Source organism: Dreissena polymorpha, chromosome 16 (genome assembly GCF_020536995.1).
Source record: "Dreissena polymorpha isolate Duluth1 chromosome 16, UMN_Dpol_1.0, whole genome shotgun sequence".
Lineage (NCBI taxonomy): Eukaryota > Metazoa > Mollusca > Bivalvia > Myida > Dreissenidae > Dreissena > Dreissena polymorpha.
The window spans coordinates 14,339,555-14,358,098 of NC_068370.1; the positions used below are offsets into that span (position 1 = coordinate 14,339,555).

Genomic DNA, 18,544 nt, shown 5'->3' on the forward strand with positions numbered 1-18,544 from the left:
TCTGGCCATCGTTGTTTGAGACTGTTCAATTGTAAGTTCTTTGACTAGAATGTATATAATCTCCTCATTTGTCAAGTTACCCCACTCAGCTTCTGTATTGCAAATACAGGGTGAGATGTAGATACGTTTAAAGATCTTAGTCGTGTTTGAAATGGTTAGGCTTGTTGCACCTGAAATGCAATGCATGCAACACATGCAAGTAAAAAACGTTGATATAAGCTCAATTTATAAGCATCTGCTATTCTATTGTGTTTTCGTAATAATTATCATTGTTTATATATGTTAAGTAAGTACCGGTATTTACATCGAAACAATATTTATAAAGTAGTAATAATATTGGCGATGTTTTATTCAATTGTTTGACTGTTTGATCGATTGAAGTTGTTTTTGCACCAGCCAAAATGTTTTAGTCTCACAGGCTATCATGTTTTAAAGTTGTCTGATATCTTTGTATATTGTTTTTCAGAGAAATGAACAAGTTAATCACATGATATATAGGTTTCACAGGTTGAAATAATAACGGTTTGCACTTACGCCCAAAACAAATCTTCTTAGTAGTATTGTCAAACAGATATTTTAAGAAATGTCGACAGACAATTCACTCTCGATAATGTTTTTTTAGTTTCTTTTCTTCTGATTTACAGGAATTTGAGTATGCATATTTAGAATATAGAGAAATAAAGGTCATACAAATTGTTTATACTATTTTCTGACAAAAATGTATTTCAGCTTAGATTTACAATCAAAATGTATTGGTTCTACATAATAGAACTTATGAATACGAATATGTATATTTTTTTTTTCAAACGATCATTAATTCAGTGATGTAACGAACCCATATCTATGCATGAAGATTCTGGTTGACTCCAGTTCCCCAAGCAGATACGTGTTGATGGACCGCTAAGCTGGTAACCAGCATCGCACGTGATGTTTGCATGATCGCCATAGACTTTTGCACCGGAGTAGGAAACCAAACCATTGGTGATTGTAATATTACCGCATACAATTTGTGAACATATTGGAGCTGCTTTGTTCCAGTGACCCGTCGAATTGCACGTGGTGCTTTCAGGGCCAACCAAGGAATAACCAGTATCACAGGAGTAGTTTGCTATTGCTCCATACGTTGTATTTGTCACAGTGACGGTGCCATTAACTGAACTGTACAATTGCCCACAATCAAAGCTGTGCGCAGTCAGGATTTGTGGTCAACCAGTGGCCTTCTGCCATGCACGTTGTACTGTTTGATCCATACATGAAGTATCCCAAATTGCACGAGTAGTTAGCAATAGAGCCGTACGTGGTGCTGAAATAACTAACATGTCCATTAGACGGGTTTAACATTGGACCACAATCTATCGGTGTACATGTTGGAGGCTCTCTATCCCAATCTCCTGTTCCATTGCACGTACTAGATTTACTGCCATTCAAATTGTAGCCAACATCGCAGACGTAATACGCAATTGCCCCGTAGGTTGTAGCGGCAAAATTAACCAAGCCGTTTTGGGGTTTTGATAGATTGCCACAATTGTGAAGAATACATATTGGGGCCGGCGTATCCCATTGTCCAGAAGCATTGCAAGTTGCAGTATTAGAGCTACTGAGAAAGTGTCCAACGTTGCACGAGTAAATAGCACGGCCCCCAAAAGAAGATCCATTGAGGTGTAAAGCACCGTTGACTGGTGCAAGTGGTGACGCACACGTTATCAAATCACAAGAAGGCTCTGAAGAATTCCATGTTCGATTGCTTGTACAAAACCTTGTGCTTGACGATGATAATGTGTAGCCCAGTTCGCAAGTATACGACGCAGTGTCCCCATTGTTCAAACCCGAGCTATTGACGTAACCATGCAATATATTTTGTAGTGCCGGACAACCTGTATGAAATAGCAACATTAAAGGCTTTGTGAGACAAGCAATTTATATATTGTCAATGTATTTTTAGTGCTTAATTAATTACAGCTATGTTTAATATTAAGGGAAACATTGTTTACAAACACGTGTTAGGTTCAGAATGCGTTTAAACATGTTGTTGTACTTCGTGATTTCCGCAAAGCCATGACCTTTCGGTTTAGCATATTGGTCTTTCTTCGAGTTTTAGGTTGCTTAACCGACAACACGCAACACGTTCTCAAAAATACGCGCTAAATACGACAATTAAGATATTCGTCATCCTCTGTTGACGTCTGCGCTATAAATGCACCAACACGCTAAAACAGAAGGTACGAAACATGTATTTTGCTTATTGACGCGCGTTTTGTCTGTCAGTCGTGTCAGCGCGTTGCCGCCATTCAAACAACGAGGCAAATACTATCAACACAAACCTGATTGGACATTGTCTAAGCAAATCCATGTGTACGTAGTGTAGTCAACTGCGTATATGGTTGTACATGGGTCGCAAGAGTTGTGAATCCAACATGTCTTGTTGTTATTGCTATTGAAGGATGACACGCAGGATGTGTGGCCAATGCAGTGAGCGAAACATTCCTCGTCATTTCCCAATCCATCATAAACTACAGAGTTATTGTGCGCAGAAACTTGTCCGTATCTGTTTGCTTCCATTTTAAATTCTACACTCAAACAATCTACAAGTATATATTTTTTATATGTATTGAACCTACTAGGAATGTTTTTCTTCAAAGAAATACACTATGACTTTGTATAAACATTGTGTAGACATAAATCTATATTTATGGCATAAGTGTCATAACATTTTCTGACTATACGCTTCTATAATTAACAGAAAATCGTTATTTTAATAAACATTTTATCTATAAACAAAACAATAATTTTTATCGCGGCGAAAAAGAAAACAACACAATGCAAGGATGCGTACCTGTGTGACATACACGGCGTCTCGAAACATCATTAGCCGCGTACACAAGATGTCCAGTGTTTCCTTCACAATTATTGAACTTGAAGCATTTATTGTCATGGTGAACCCATGACACTATTTGGACCATCGAGTCATTATCTATGACACTCATACAGCTGGTTTTATTTTTGCCGCTTACTTCATCTTTAGAGCACTTTTTTTCGCTAACATAGCAATTTGTACATGATTGTATTTGTGATGAACACCCATCGGCTATGAGAGCATCTGAAATGGGGCATTGAATTCAAACTCTTATCACTGATTTAAAAAGAAATATTCAAAATATTTGTAATTGAATCAGTAAATGTAATATAATAATTTGGTCATGTAATTACAGTGACTGTTAACATGCAAGACGCAGAAACACATCACCCTTTAAAAAATGTAATAAAATATTATGTTTGCCAGCATTTTTTGTCCTTTTTACACAAAAACAAATGCAGTGAAATTATATTATATCCCATGATTTCCATCTCGGGAACATTTTCTGTTATTTACTTTTATTATCAAACAATACAAACATAAATACTTCAGAAAGAAAATAATGTTGGATATTGGAACTATTCATACATGTAACTGTATATTAAATAATCAAATGTGTCCACTAATAATTACACGCGTTGACTGCTTCATTACTTTATGTTTGGTGGGGAAAGTATCTTTAATGTGGGCAGAATGTAGAAGTACGGAAAACATGTAAGCTTACTTTGGGCTATCACAAGTAAAGCAAGGCAGCTCCGGACAATCATTCTTGTCGCTGCCTAAAATACATTAAGTATTCACATATCGATTGAAAAAGTATATATGGCAATATCATGCAGATAGGAAAAAATTTCACGAGATATTTGTTGGTATATGGAAAATATCATTTCTAACTTGCAAAGAAGTAATGCGTTCGGCGCATCCAGTATTATCTTAAGGTACTAAAGAAATGTTTTTCTACCCAAAACATACCTTTTTACTAAATTTATATCGCCGTTTTTTTTCAAACAGGGTTATTTAAAATTAACTTCCTTATAGTCTTTATAAAAGGTAACACACACAAAATAGTCATGTCATTTGCTGAGAGTACATATAATTAAAGGGATCTTTTCACGCTTTGGTAAATTGACAAAATTGAAAATAGTTGTTTCAGATTCGTAAGTTTTCGTTTTAGTTATGATATTTGTGAGGAAACAGTAATACTGAACATTAACCATGCTCTAATATAGCCATTATATGCATCTTTTGACGATTTTAAAACCTAAAAATTATAAAGCGTTGCAACGCGAAACGATTGAATAATTTGGAGAGTTCTGTTTTTGTCGTTAAATTTTGTGAAACTACGAAGATTGCTTATATAACGTATAAAATACGTCTAGAATATGTACTCGGCGGAATAGCTCAGTAGGCTAAAGCGTTTTTACTTCAGGACTCTGGCAGGACTCCAGGGGTCACTGGTTCGAAACCTGCTCCGGGTAATGTTCTTCTCCTTTTTTTAATTTTTTTCTTGATTTTTTAGCTTTTATGATCCAATGTTTACATTTATCAATATAAAGCATTTAATGAATAAGTTAAAAAAATGCCAAAATCTGTGAAAAGGCCCCTTTAAGAAGTTGGCAAACTAAAGATTATGTCAGTTGACGTAAAACAATTTTTTTCCGTCGGCATAACATATCACATACAAATGTTTGGCATCATACATTAAGAATTGCAATGCGAAAAATGTATTAAATATAAATACTAATAAATATATTTTCAAACAAAAATAAAATAAAAATTTAAACATATTCAATTAGTATAACAAAATATATACTTGCAAAACATTTTATCTATCATAACCAAGCTGTTGGCATTGATATTAACAATTGTCGTTCAAGAGATCCAAAATATGCATGTGCTCTAGTCATTGATTGGAATAATAATGCGAAGCAACCGTGTATTTGCTATGCTTTTAAATTTCAATAAATATTATACACAATGCTAATGGTTACACATTATCATGTTCGGAAACAGTGAATACCGTATTAATTTATCTTCTAAACGTGTTTAACTTGAATTTGTATCACAAATGGCTAGTGTTTTCAAAGACTTTGTCGATGACGTCAATTTCATTACATAAATAGCGTATTTGAACACATGATTACGGTACCGGTTTTATAAATGTAAATAGTGAAAAGTGTTTAAATGTCCCAGAAAATTATCCAGTTCAATGTTAACACATCGCTAATCGATATCATATTTTGTCTCGTCGTAGTTTACGGAATGCTTGCTCAGCACAATAATTAAAAAAAGTATATTTTTTCATGAATATAAATTCCGATAACAGACACTGCTTTTAGATTTCCAAATCTACTACATACCGTACAGCGTATGTAACAACAGCTAAGAGAAAAAAACTGATCATGTATGTCTTCCTAAATTTAAACATTTTATTAATCATTATATCAATTCACTAAAAGAGTTAACATCATCAAGCATTTTAATTTATAAAAATTATGGTAATAAAATATAATCAAAAGTTTATCCTAAATTGTGTGTATCACTTATTTCATATGTTGAAATATTTCGATGTAATACTGGCTACGTATGTCGCGAAGCGGATGGCTCGTTTGCTGTGTAACAACGTCGTACAACAAACTGTTTAAGTCGCTAGCACTTGAAAATCTAAGTTCAATCTATGAACTTCCGCATACGCATGTCGTCTTTAATAAATTTGTATCATTCTTGTCATATCTGCATTAGCAGTCACTTATAAAACACTTTCTTAACATATGCTATTTCCTTATTACGTTCTTGTAGAGCTCTAAATAAATGTTTGCAATTGAATGGTCTTGCAATAAGGATAAAAGAGAAAACATCATACGTGTAGTACAGGTCAATTTGGTATCTCCCTTTTCATAAAATACACATTAACGTTTTGTTTGAATTCTATCCTCTCTCTATATTGTGCGTATACCCACGAAAGCTGAAGCAATACCTGTACTTGTTATGTCCAATCTTAATCAAGAATTAGTCCGATCCAAGATGTTCATTGGTCATTCGATATAACTTGATTTATTTCATTATAAATTAACTGACCGCGCTGGTACTAACGTTGACGTAAGTCCATCCTTGTGGTCTTCCTTTCATCAAACCTTGTGTTTCCGTTATGACAATTATATTGGTCTACGCCTCCAATAAAATGAAAATATTTCTCCATGGAATTGGGTATACCATATGCCCCCCTCCAACCCACACCTACTACATATCAACAACGTCGAACAAATGTCTAATTAAGCCTCCACGCTGAAAAGTATGAAATATGCGTATAAAAAACAAATCCTTGTCGCCATAAAAACCTTAATTAAAATCCTCTTTTATAATTGATTTTGTCGGTACGAGTTCCGTTAGCCGGCAGTGATAATCTAAACGCATAAGGAATTTGTCTTTGTGGTTGAAATATTAATGCGATCAAACCGATTTGACACCAAAGAAATAAGCCCAATGATTTCGCTAAGCTATTGATGTGCAATTTCAGAAAGTTTGTATGAATCGTTTTTAAGTTCGGTTTGCACTTTAATTTAATTTGATGAACAACAACAGCCATTGGTGAACGACAACACCAATTTGTCATCGAATGAATAAGAGCAGTCGTGCGTCCTCGGATGAATAACGGCAGCCATACGTCTCCGATAAATTCAGTAGCAAAAGACTCTACATGCGAACAAAAACGTATGATTAATACAGGGGAAACCGCACTGGAAATGTCTGTGCAAAGCAGTTTTATCCAGAAGTTATCATGCCGATACATAGGGTCTATATATACTTCGTTTTTCTGGTAAAATCCCGTTCAATGTGTTATAACAACAGAGGCATCAACACAACAGAAGATCATCCTGTTACCCACGTATACTTAAATGGACAAGCACTGGTTTACCATGTATATTGTGTAGTAAACTTTTTTCCTAAAGGCATTTCAGAGGAAGAATTCGCCAGGGCAAATGCACATGAAAAAACTATTATCACAATGAAATGGATTATTGTAAAATGAGTTAGCTAAAATACGTATACCAAATCAAATACGATAATAAGAATTAGACACATAACATATTCGCTTTGTTAGCTCGTGCAGAAACTAATCCTCCTGGCATCAACATCCGACAATTGAATTGTTTCGGGAAGCAATGATAACGTGCTTGTTTCCCCGCTAAATGACATGTTTGTAGGCTTGAATGTCATTTTTTTATATATGAGTTGTTAAATGTACATGCTTGTTCATGGTTATACATATTTTGAATTCAGTTATACAATAGAATATATCAAACATATACATAATAATTTGCCAAACAAACTTATAACACGATAATAAATGTAAAATCACTTGCTTTATAAGATGAGATGTTAAACATGTCGTTTACTCAGTGATATGATTGGTTGCAATATATTTTCATTACCTTTATTATAAATAATTTAGTTTAAGAGTGTTACAAATTATATAATGATACAGTACGGTAACATCTGGATATAAACCTCTATTCTCGTATAGCGCGACTCGTTTAATTACAAGAAGTACCACTTAAAAATTGTGTAACCTTATTCGTTGACAAATTATATAATGATACAGTACGGTAACATCTGGATATAAACCTCTATTCTCGTATAGCGCGACTCGTTTAATTACAAGAAGTACCACTTAAAAATTGTGTAACCTTATTCGTTGTAGAACCACATACATGAATAGTTGTATACAGTACCGTACAATAAAACGGTGTATCGTACCGCGTTACGGTTTTGCTGTATCGCAATATTAATTGGTTTACTTGCACGTGCCATTCCGACTTACAAAATCAATGACATTCGAAATAAACACAAGATTTTTATATTGTTCAAGGTTGTTTTTTTTGCGCGTGAACTTTGCAAAGCTGTCATAAACAAAATGGCGAACATCGTAAAAGTCATTAAAGTTTGTTGGGTTCACATTGTTGAGAAAGTAGAACCATGCTACGGTACTTTTCAAGATAATTGTTATGAAACATTACATCTTATTTAAAATACCATTATTGTCAGAATATGAAAGAAGAGAAACTGAAAGAATCATATAATGGGATAATAATTTGTTTTATTTGTTTTAATAAATTGTTTTAATATTAATTTTATAATTATTAGTGTAATTTCAAACAACCCTTAGTTGATTATGTTTATATGAAAAGGTGTGCCATGCATTTAAAATAAATAAATTAGTATTTAAAGGTGAATATATATCAAAACCAATCGAAGCTATAGCTTGATTTCATTGAGCGATGTAGAAATTGAAAATTACTTTTTACATAAGCTACTTGACATTAACTCTCAAGTAAAGGTGTAAAACAAATAACTTTTTTATGTTTAAGTTGTAAACTGTACGTGTTTAATCACTGTATGTGTTTTTTTCTATTGCAAAACATATTGCAATATAGGTTTACAGCATCGCAATATATTGTAAAACGCAGTTCGTTGCACCATTAGAGCATATTTGTTTGTTTGCTATGATTTATCACATTCGTTGAATTGCATCACAATAACTATGATTGCATGATTATATAAACACGGAATTTTGTAACATATAACACTTCTATCCATATACAAGAGCTTAGATGAATCGTTTCATGGACATCAAATAAAAGATAAAAGATGATGTTGCATAAAAAATGTTTTCATTATTATTTTGCCATGTACCGAGTGTCGTATAGACCTGTGGTTAGCCGTCAAACAAAACGCACAGATTGTGGAATGCGCGACGATGTGTTGTAGACAAACAAAAGGAACACAAAATTAATGGTGCATTAAATTATATACACATAGATACGTAGTTTGTAACATGCATTGTAAGTTTATTATGAATCGCATTCCAATCTAAACCATCAAAAATACACAAATAGCGCCATTACCTACATCCATCGTTAAGTACAACGAGAATTTATTGCACTTGTTGCATGTTTTCATACATAAAACAAACATATGAATTGTTTTTGGAACGTTCCTTGCACTTTTTGACTCACAAGGCCCTTCACGTAACATGTAGTTTCAAATATGCAAGATAGAGATCACTTGAAACTTGTACTCTGGTACAAGTGCATTGACGCACGCACCGCCTTGCTAGTGTATTACTGCTTTGTACGAATATTTGTGGTATTGTTTACTGTACGTGACATCGCAAATACTGTTTTATCGTTACGTAGTTGCTTCTTAGAGCTCGAACTGTACTAGTCTTAATCTTGGAGTTAGAGGTAAAGGTAAGATATTTTGAAGAATTATGTAAAATGTAAATGTAGTGTATAACATTGATAGATGATATTCGTTATAACTGAGAAATAATTTCAGTCTTACTGTTAGTTAATGCGGTAATAACCAATGGTATTGAAATCAGATGCTCAGGAATTAAACCAGGAAAGCCCTCGTGGTTTGACAACAATCAGCATAACGACATACCGGTGATTATTAACGCAAAAACAAATACTTAGAAGTAAATTGTTTTGTATATTATTCGTCATATAAAATTATATATATAATTCAAACTGTATATTTACTCCGTCTTTTTACACTTAAATCAGACTAAAATATTGACTGAATAAGCGCTAAATATAATGTTATAAACAATTAAAGTATCATGCTAATGAATGTAATCAAAGTGCTAAATTAAATTAACGGTTTTATTAAATCGAATATACCACCTATTATAAAACTGTGTTTTTACCGCAACGCATAATTCATTAATTATCGATGTGTTGACAGTGTGGTAGATCGCGTTTCAAACCATGTAAATTGTACATAATAATGCATTGAGACTCCCGTAACAACTTTCACAACATTACTTTTGTTGCTAAAATATGTAAAATATTCAATGCTTATAGTTTATTAGATTTTTTAAGTCTCATCCACAATTCATCATAACAATTATTACAATCAAAGATGCATAGCATGTATAAATGTGGCCATTTTAAGTGAATTAATAAAATAGACTATATACCACAATCTCATTAAAACTGACATAAAATACAACATAACATAACAAAACTCTATTACACTTATCAAACTAAAATGTATATATTAAAATTAAATAATCATTATGTTCAATGTAAAATTTAATAATGTTTTTACATATTAAACACTTGGAAATATCTGCTTATCAAGATATTTACGTATTTGTCTGAAATTGTATTAAAACATGACATTAAGAGTTGACGGTTTAAGTTAGCTTTGCAAACTATTTTCCGGTATATACCAGTATTAAAAATAAATAATTGTTTATCCTCCCTGATCAGATATGACAAGTAAAGTTTAGCACACATTTTCAGATATATCATAAAACTTATAATTCGTATAGAAACAAATTGCATGCATCATACAAATTAAATATGTGATTCAGTTAAAATATATACTGTAAATAGTATCATTTCTTATTTTCAGTATGTTACAGCAGGCTTTGGCCAAAATTTTATCATATCTGGACGGGTGAACAAAAACTTAAATTTATCTTCTTCACACATAATTGAGAAGTAAACATCAATCTGCTTAGTTTTATTAATTGCTATGTTTCTGTCATATGCATAAATAGGACATTCTAACAACTATACTTATACGTATGCGTCTTTATCTTAGGGCAATTGTAAATTTTACTTATTTCTGAAATATACTGTTATCCACGTTTTTTGTGAAAATTGCAATCCAAGAAGATTTAATGTTTCTCTGATTATCTATTCATTATGTTTAAAAGGTCGTCAGGTTTAAAGAATAAAATATCAAATAAAATTACAAACGAATTGATTTTTTTTTGCTACGACTTACTATGTTGAGGTTTTAATGTAAAGTGTCTTAATCGTTACAGGTTGCATTTGGTTATGTTAGTTTAATTTTAAGGATTGTTTGATTTACTTCTCATGTATTTTAAAATGTATTTAATGTGAACACTTTATACTTTGCGCACCATTGAGTATATTACAACGTCACGTTTTATTTTATTTAAAATATAAACAACAAAACAGGAATATGTTAACAATTCAATTTTCGGAGTTTGCAAATACTCACCATTGTCGTTACCATTTCAGACTTATTGCTGTCTGGTGACATAACCATAGTTTGAAACTCCAGAATCTCAAAGCATATACAATGGACACCAAAGCGGCTATCTTGATAGTGGTTGTGCTGCTAGCCGTAACCTCAGCCTCGCCGTTGCGTGGGTCTAACAGAATGGCCTGTAAACAGCAGTGCATGGAGACCTTTCATACGTGTATTAGTCCTTGCCGAAAGTCGCCAATGCATATGCCGCAAAATTGCGAGGGTAGGGCTTGCCACGAGGCAATGGGGCTGTGTCTTCGCAGCGTGTGTCACCTCAAATGGCATTCCGGTGTTTAACATTATGTAACCCGCCATTATTCTGAACTCAATAAACGAAAGCTTAATTGTATAGATTTGTCTTATTATATGTTGCGTATTCACAAAAATATGCGCACTGACTGTCAGTGACACTGAAACATTCAGTCGGATCACATTTAGTTTAAACTGATTTATTATTAGCAATCTTTTATAACAGCATGGCGTGAGATACGCTCTAAAAATAGGATCAGTTAAGTATTTTCTTATTTTATAGAAGAACAGTGAATCCTGACAAAACCAAATTCCCTTTAGAACTTTTGAATCGCACAAACTTGTACATGTTATTGGTATTATTGAAGTCTAACTTAAACAAACCTAGCATAACATAATTTGTCCAGAACATCTTACCAAGCAACGCAACCCCCACAAAAAGTAAAAAAAAATAAATTGATAAATACAATGAATACATTATATATAAATGAATTAAAGCGGAATAATCACTCTTCAGTTTGTAATGCATCAATATTACATTGAGTAAATACCATTCGTTTGTAGTAAGCTTCGGATAGGATATATATTATTGGAACAAATCACTTGCGAACTTAACCATGCTTGAAAATATATCAAATTAATATATATCTTATCGCTTATCTTTGTGCAGATAAACGAACATACGGACATGCAGGTAACGAGTAAGCTAAAGGCTAATGAGTGATTTTTTTGTATTGTTTGATTTAGTTTAACACCATGTGTCTAGTATTGCTGGTCGCAATTGTAGAGAGCTCGTCATCACATTGCTGTCGAATAAATGGGGCGCACAAGAGTTTTACGAAAACAACACTTGAGACAGCACAGTGACTAAACGGAAGGCCGACGTTTACGACGCACAATTCCCAAACACATTGACTCTTGGAATATATTGTCAAATGAAAACCACTCAAACAAAATGATGAGTGGATCTCTGATATTCTAGAAAGTCTTTTCACAATGTCAATTTAGTTGACCATTGATGGTAATATTGTTAAATACAAACGTAACTGCTCGCTTATATGTTTGAATGCAAATTTATATAGTGTAGACGAATATATAGTAACACTTTTATTGATATGAATATATATAGTAGAAAAAAGAGACAAAGTGTGCGAAAAGGAGTTTAAGAACATTTGGAATGCTGATTTAATTTAAATCCAGATGTATATCGATATTTAGCGTTGTTACTCTGATTGTGCATGAACCACATAAGTGCTATTTCGAGTGTCGTAACAGCGAAAGATCACAGCTTTAATATTAGTACGCAAGGTTAGATTAAAATTCTTTATTCTTTTACGACTATTTTTATAACAATTAAATACTTCTAAAGACTCCAAATCGTTCCTAAAAAGCTAAATAAACGGCTCGTCAAACCTTGCCGTGTACATATGTCCTCCATTTTTCAGATACATTCATACCCAGAAAGACACTGACCTTATATTTTCTATAACAGTGTCTGCTATGTAGTAATACATTTTCCCTTGAAAACATAAATACGGACTCGGTTGTTATCTCCACGCCCCGAATTGGAGCGGAGGATTATCTCCGCCGTCATTCCGTCCGTCCGTCTTGGCCACTATCTCCTCCTACACTATTAGCACTAGAACCTTGAAACTTAAACACATGGTAGCTATGAGCATATTTGCGACAGTGCGACAGTGCACTATTTTAAATTTTGATCTGACCCCTGGACCAAAAGCTGCGGCGTGGGGATACGCGTCGGCCTCTGCCGCGCCATTTCTAGTTATTGATGTATTGCCGTGGGTGAGACAATTTAATTCAATGACACAACTGTGGCACGCCGTATTACATGTTGTTAGAGAGACAACGTTTGCACAGCACTTAGTAAATTTCCAGAGGTAACATTCCTTTGAACATATAATTATGAACACATTCAAATACACAAATGCACCTTCAATATTTCTTCATACGAACACAATATTTCCTATCGATATAACTCAATGTATTTTTTTACAATAAGGTTTTCATGCGTTCATTGTTAAGAAGAAGTTTCATCATTTTCTCTGGTAAATGAACAGTGTTTTTGTTCTCGCTAATAACATAACACGTACATTGTTATGGTGTATATACCTAAACTAAGAAACGTTTTTACAAAAATGTCGTATTTCATAATGATACGTGATATTAACACTGGTAAATAAATCGTGGCATAACAACATATTTGAATAATTGACATTTAAATAATTCTTAATAAATGCAGAACATTTTCAACATGGATGGTCGAAAATTGTATTTCAATGGTAAATAAGAACGATATGAATATAAGTCGTTAATGCTTACAAGGCAATACAACATATTTTAGTATACCCCACCCTTAGGTACGGGCAATGTTAACCTTCTTCATTGTCCTTCAAGTGCCCGTGTCAGGATGGCACTTTAAATAATGTTAAGAACACATTTTCACGGTTTCAAAATCTTGTTTTAAGGGGTGTTGCTGCAGTTTTGCTGATTTTTTTTCATGAACTAGATTTTGTCCAAAATTTATATTTAAGATATACATACAAATACTATATGAAACATGAAATAAAAACATAGGGTCACCGGCCTTGTTTTGATTTTATTCACCATTATATAACAGGAACTTTTTCAATAAAACTGAAAAATCTCCCATTGCGTAAACATAATTAATAACCTATGAAATTGGCAACATGTATATATTATTTAAGCTAAGATACATCATATACCATTTAATTAAACCACACACTACCAATTAAATGGAGTACGCAAGTTAAATTTTAAGAAATATTTTATTTTTTATTTTTATGTCATCCAAAAAACCATCAATTTTTTACTATTTTAACCACATAAATTGAATTTTAAAAAATTCTGCAAAATAGAATTCTGCGAAACTGCTCAAATATGTTCATCTACGTAGTGTCATAATAAAACACAAATAAAAAAAGGGGGCCACCCACTTTTAGCAGAGATTTTTTGTTTTAATTATCCCTACCGTCTAGACGTCAAATTTCTATAAAAAAAAACAGCAATAAGACAAAACCCAAGTACCGGTTCATAGATTGTCATAAATATGCATAAACATTAGAAATTGTTTACAATCTTAACTGGGATCACAACAGCTTACCAAAAGACATTAATAAAAAACAATATTTAATTACAAACATAATACCATACAGTATCAAACTCGACCTTATTCATTAATAACTTGCATGTTCACAGATTTCGGCATGTTTTGAAGTTTGTGCTTAAATGCTTTAAATTGATTAATGTAAACAACAGGACTAAAGAGCTCCAGTATAAAACAAGTATGAAATTAAAGAAAGAAAAAAAAAAAAAAAAAAAATTAACCCCGCCTGGGATCGAACCACTGACAATTGTATTATGAACCAACTCAGGTCATTTCTGATGATACTGATAACACAAATATTTATTTGTGATAATAGCATCATCGGTGTTGCTATAAATATATACTCGGTTAAATAAACTGCCACAACACCCCTTAATAGTTATTTAAATTATTCCATATGCATCAGTTCTCATATAAACAAAATATCATTGAAAAGTATTTCAAGTTTAATAATGCCGATAAACTTTCATCTTTATGCTCTCTGGAGTTTCTAACGAAGCGCTCATTTACTCGGACAACATAATGCTTACCATCTTTGGAATGGTGAATGACGCCATACGAAGTTATAGTAATGTAAATTTAAATGAATAAATCGATAGATTTTACATGAACTTTCAAAAAGTGATCTGAACTGATCTTGACAGATAGATGCCAAAAGTTGTTTATCGGCGCTATTTATACCTGTCGCTAAGCACTTAGGATTTAGGATTCTGTGTGATTCTGCGCACCAATGTCTTAGGAATTTGGCTAAGCCAATCAAAACGACTTAGGATTGCGACAACCAATCAAATGCATTTAGGAATCCTAAATCATAAACAAAGTTCTCTAGCGGCAAAACATTCAACAATAATATTATATTTTAACTAACAAAAGAACATTTTAGGAGCAAATATAGATGCGCAAAAGATTCGACATCAAACAAATATACTTCTCTCTGACCTAAACAAACATGCAGTTATGACAGAGAAGAAATATTACGGTACAATATATCCGAAATATTTCAAACGCTGAAAAGTACTGTTTAGGAATGGCGAATTTTACACAAATAACAACATATATGAACATTTAATGACTATAAAATAGTGTCTTAAAGTAACTTATAGTCGTATTATTATAATTATACAATGTTTAGTCACTTAGAAATGAATATAACAAATAGAATAATTGCAAGATGATTGATTGTATCAAGTAGCGTCAATGAATTCTTGGAGAGAGGAGTTAGGGCCTTGAGAAGATCTTCTTGATGAGTAAACGGGGACTCGTCCTTTCGATTGGCAATGTCTAAAAGAGACTAATAAGTGTAGATTCTGGCCTTTGCCTTGTTTTCCAGGGGAAAGCCTGCAGAGCCAGGAAGCATAAGGAAGTGAAAACTGTGGATCAGGAACGATCGCTCTGGAAGAAGGATTGAGGAGTGTCGTTCGCCCTGGGTGAGGGACATGCAGGCAAATTCAACAGCCAGAAGACGCTGGTCTGGGTTGAGTGGTCTCCAGTTCTTTGGGGGCCACAAAAGATTGGGAAGAAGAACAACAGATTCTTCTTCAACAGTTGCCCAGTCACGTTTTGCAGATGGAAATAGAGGCATGTTGCCATTAATTAGCAGGGATCTTGCTTTAAATATAAGAAGTTTTGCGGAAGGAGTAGGTGTGTAGAAGTTGGCAGCTGGAGTGGGAGTTGCATAAATCATCCTGGGCTAGTGGAGTTTAATCGTAGTTGGGTGTTGCGGGTGGAAGATCTTGAAGATTGTTGGAATGAAAAGCAGGTGTGCGGAGATCATCTTGAAGAGGTGAAGGTGGAGCGTAGTTTGGTGTCAGCAGTTGAGTATCTTGAAGAGTAGAGGTGTCAGTTTGAAGCGGGGATGAGGGAACAGGTGCAGTGAGTTCGTCAAATAATGGTGTTGCAGGAGTAGCTGGTCGTGCTTTTATAGCATTAACAATGATGGAAGGTTGTTGCACGGGTGTTGACGGTCGAGGTGTAGGTGGCTCGTTGATAGTGGATGAAGATGAGGAAGATAGTGTCGTGTTGATGATTTCATCAGGGTGTAGAGAAATTGGAGAAGGTGAACGGAGGGATCTTGCATCTTCATCATCAGCCATGCAGAAGGTCTTAAAAATTATGTTATCCTTTCTTCTGATGGTATGGATGTAGGACGATATTATGCCAAGCAGTGATGCGAATTCTTCTATCATGGGGGTATTGTTTGGAAATGTTGACCACCGGCCGCTTGGTTCCATGGCATCCTTAACAAGTGATTGACGTCGCGCGGCGATCCGTGAAGATATTTCTGGACAGACGAACTTGAAGTATAGATACCCAGATACAGATTCGGCAAATGCCTTGATGGAGTCCAGAGTGGTCACAATGGCTAAAAGGAACAGAGAGTCTGTGGCTTTTCTTTTGAATAGGACGTTGAGGAGGTTTGCTTAGCGCTTCTTCCCACTTGGAAGTCCTCTCCTCGATGCCTGGGGTTCTTCCAGTGGACCACTTTGCTATTAGATATCTTGCGTACTGCGCCTCAGCTGAAATTTCCTTGTCAACATCATGAAGCTTGGCATATTCAAGGAGATTGATAGAAAAGAAGAAGCAGGTTTTAGCAGAAAATAATCCTTTTGGAGCAACCTCCATTTAGCTGGGTGCTTCGTCTTAACGTGATGACGTAGATCTCCAACTCTTTTGAATTATCTTGTCTTGTCTGACACGCAGAAAGGACACAGAACATCGTCATCAATTACCTTTGATGAACTCTGAAACATACAAAGTCTCGTCTAAGCGCTGGTAGATATAAAGTATGGTGCACATCTGATGTCTAGCAGAAACAACAATCAACATGGGATAAATCGCAGCTGTGTGATCAGGCCGACTTCATTATCTCCAGAGAGCTCTCAATTGCGCGCGCCTTCGATTATAAAATACGTACATCAGCTTTACGTGACCACCATGCACTAAATCCGTCTACCACGAATAGGTACTTGTATGACGTATTTGTCCGATCTTTTAGGTATCATACTTTGATACAGACGATGATAGGGGCTTGTAATAACTAAAGAAATATTGTTTTAAATGAATGTATGAAGACATCAATAAACGTACTGTTAATACAATTCTTCGCGTGTGTGTAGACATCAACAATATACTGTTAATTGTTCTACAGTTCAACTTTGACAGTGGACTTTAAACTATGTATCCATTTTGGTAAATGAGTGCCCTTGTCTCTCATACGTCGTTCAATGTGTACTGCTTTATCTGGTGCCATAACTGATATTTTTACCATGTATACTAGATCATCTACTTTTTCAGTGATAACGTATGGACCTTTCCATTGAGGGGGACAGTTTCTGCGTATACCAGGAGCCGTATTCACCAATAATAATAAACGCAAACTTGAACTCAAACTCAGACTTTGACTCAGACTTAGACTTACTAAAGACAGACTCAGGATTCGTATTCACGAACGCGTTTGGAAATAGACTTCAATAAGATTGTGTTTTTATGACGTTACGACTAAGCGAACTCTCTAGTACAGAAAACTCACCAAATAGTGTCAAAAATAGTAGCAGCAATCTATGATTGGCGTTGCACTGAAGTGCGGCGACTAGTATGTAATACTTTTTTTCTCTAATGGGAGAAGTTATTTTACGGATCAATGTATATATTTTTGTTGTCAGAATATCTTGCACAGTGGTGATTTTTTGTGTAAATTATTGTAAATAACTACTGCATTTGTGCCTATTACATTTACTACAGCATTTATTGTCAATAATGCAAAGTTAATTATTTTAATTAATAACTGATCACAGGGATTGGGCAATAATAAAATATCACAGGGACTGGGCAAAAACACGATCCGGTGAAACTTTCTGGTTTTGTATAAAACCAAAACTTCTTTGTTCCACTATCATAGCTACCACCTAGTTACTCATACAGGCGCTAAAGAGCGCGAAGCGCGACACGTATTATTAATTGTAATAATGCGTCTTGATAAAGGAAGCAGCCGCTTATCAATGAAGAGCACTATCACAGCACCCCAGTCTCATTACTATCAAGTCCTCCTACAGTTTTCTTTTACTAACCACACATAGAAGCCCGCAGGCCTGACCCGTATCTTGCCAGTGGTATGGACCCTTTGGTATGGACCCTTTGGTATGGACCTTTAACCTCGCTCAATATCCAGCGTTTAAACTTCCGGGTTTACATTTTAACCGACTAGTAATAGCTTATTAATATCT

The 18,544-nt window shown here is 34.3% G+C and overlaps 1 protein-coding gene and 1 long non-coding RNA gene across 2 annotated transcripts; one reads left to right on the forward strand and one right to left on the reverse strand.

Moving 5' to 3' along the window:
- Nucleotides 1-45: 45 nt before the first annotated feature.
- LOC127862581 (sushi, von Willebrand factor type A, EGF and pentraxin domain-containing protein 1-like) lies at nucleotides 46-3,627 on the reverse strand. Its single transcript, XM_052401776.1, has 5 exons — nucleotides 3,579-3,627; nucleotides 2,834-3,097; nucleotides 2,322-2,582; nucleotides 836-1,874; nucleotides 46-170 (listed from the first exon to the last, which is right to left on the reverse strand). The coding sequence occupies exons 1-4, from the start codon at nucleotides 3,619-3,621 to the stop codon at nucleotides 1,177-1,179; spliced, it is 1,266 nt and encodes a 421-aa protein (XP_052257736.1). The 5' UTR covers nucleotides 3,622-3,627; the 3' UTR covers nucleotides 46-170; nucleotides 836-1,176.
- Nucleotides 3,628-8,932: 5,305 nt separating this feature from the next.
- Nucleotides 8,933-11,276, forward strand: LOC127862274 (uncharacterized). Its single transcript, XR_008040529.1, has 2 exons — nucleotides 8,933-9,105; nucleotides 10,918-11,276. It is a non-coding gene; the product is annotated as an uncharacterized LOC127862274 (long non-coding RNA).
- Nucleotides 11,277-18,544: the final 7,268 nt, after the last annotated feature.

Excerpts from the sequence above, each read along its gene's own strand:
- LOC127862581 (XM_052401776.1), bottom strand. The coding sequence starts at position 3,621 with ATGATTGTCCGGAGCTGCCTTGCTTTACTTGTGATAGCCCAAA. Across the intron at positions 2,583-2,833 it reads ACGCCGTGTATGTCACACAG|ATTGTTTGAGTGTAGAATTT; the intron begins GTACGCATCCTT and ends ATATACTTGTAG. Across the intron at positions 1,875-2,321 it reads CTTAGACAATGTCCAATCAG|GTTGTCCGGCACTACAAAAT; the intron begins GTTTGTGTTGAT and ends TATTTCATACAG.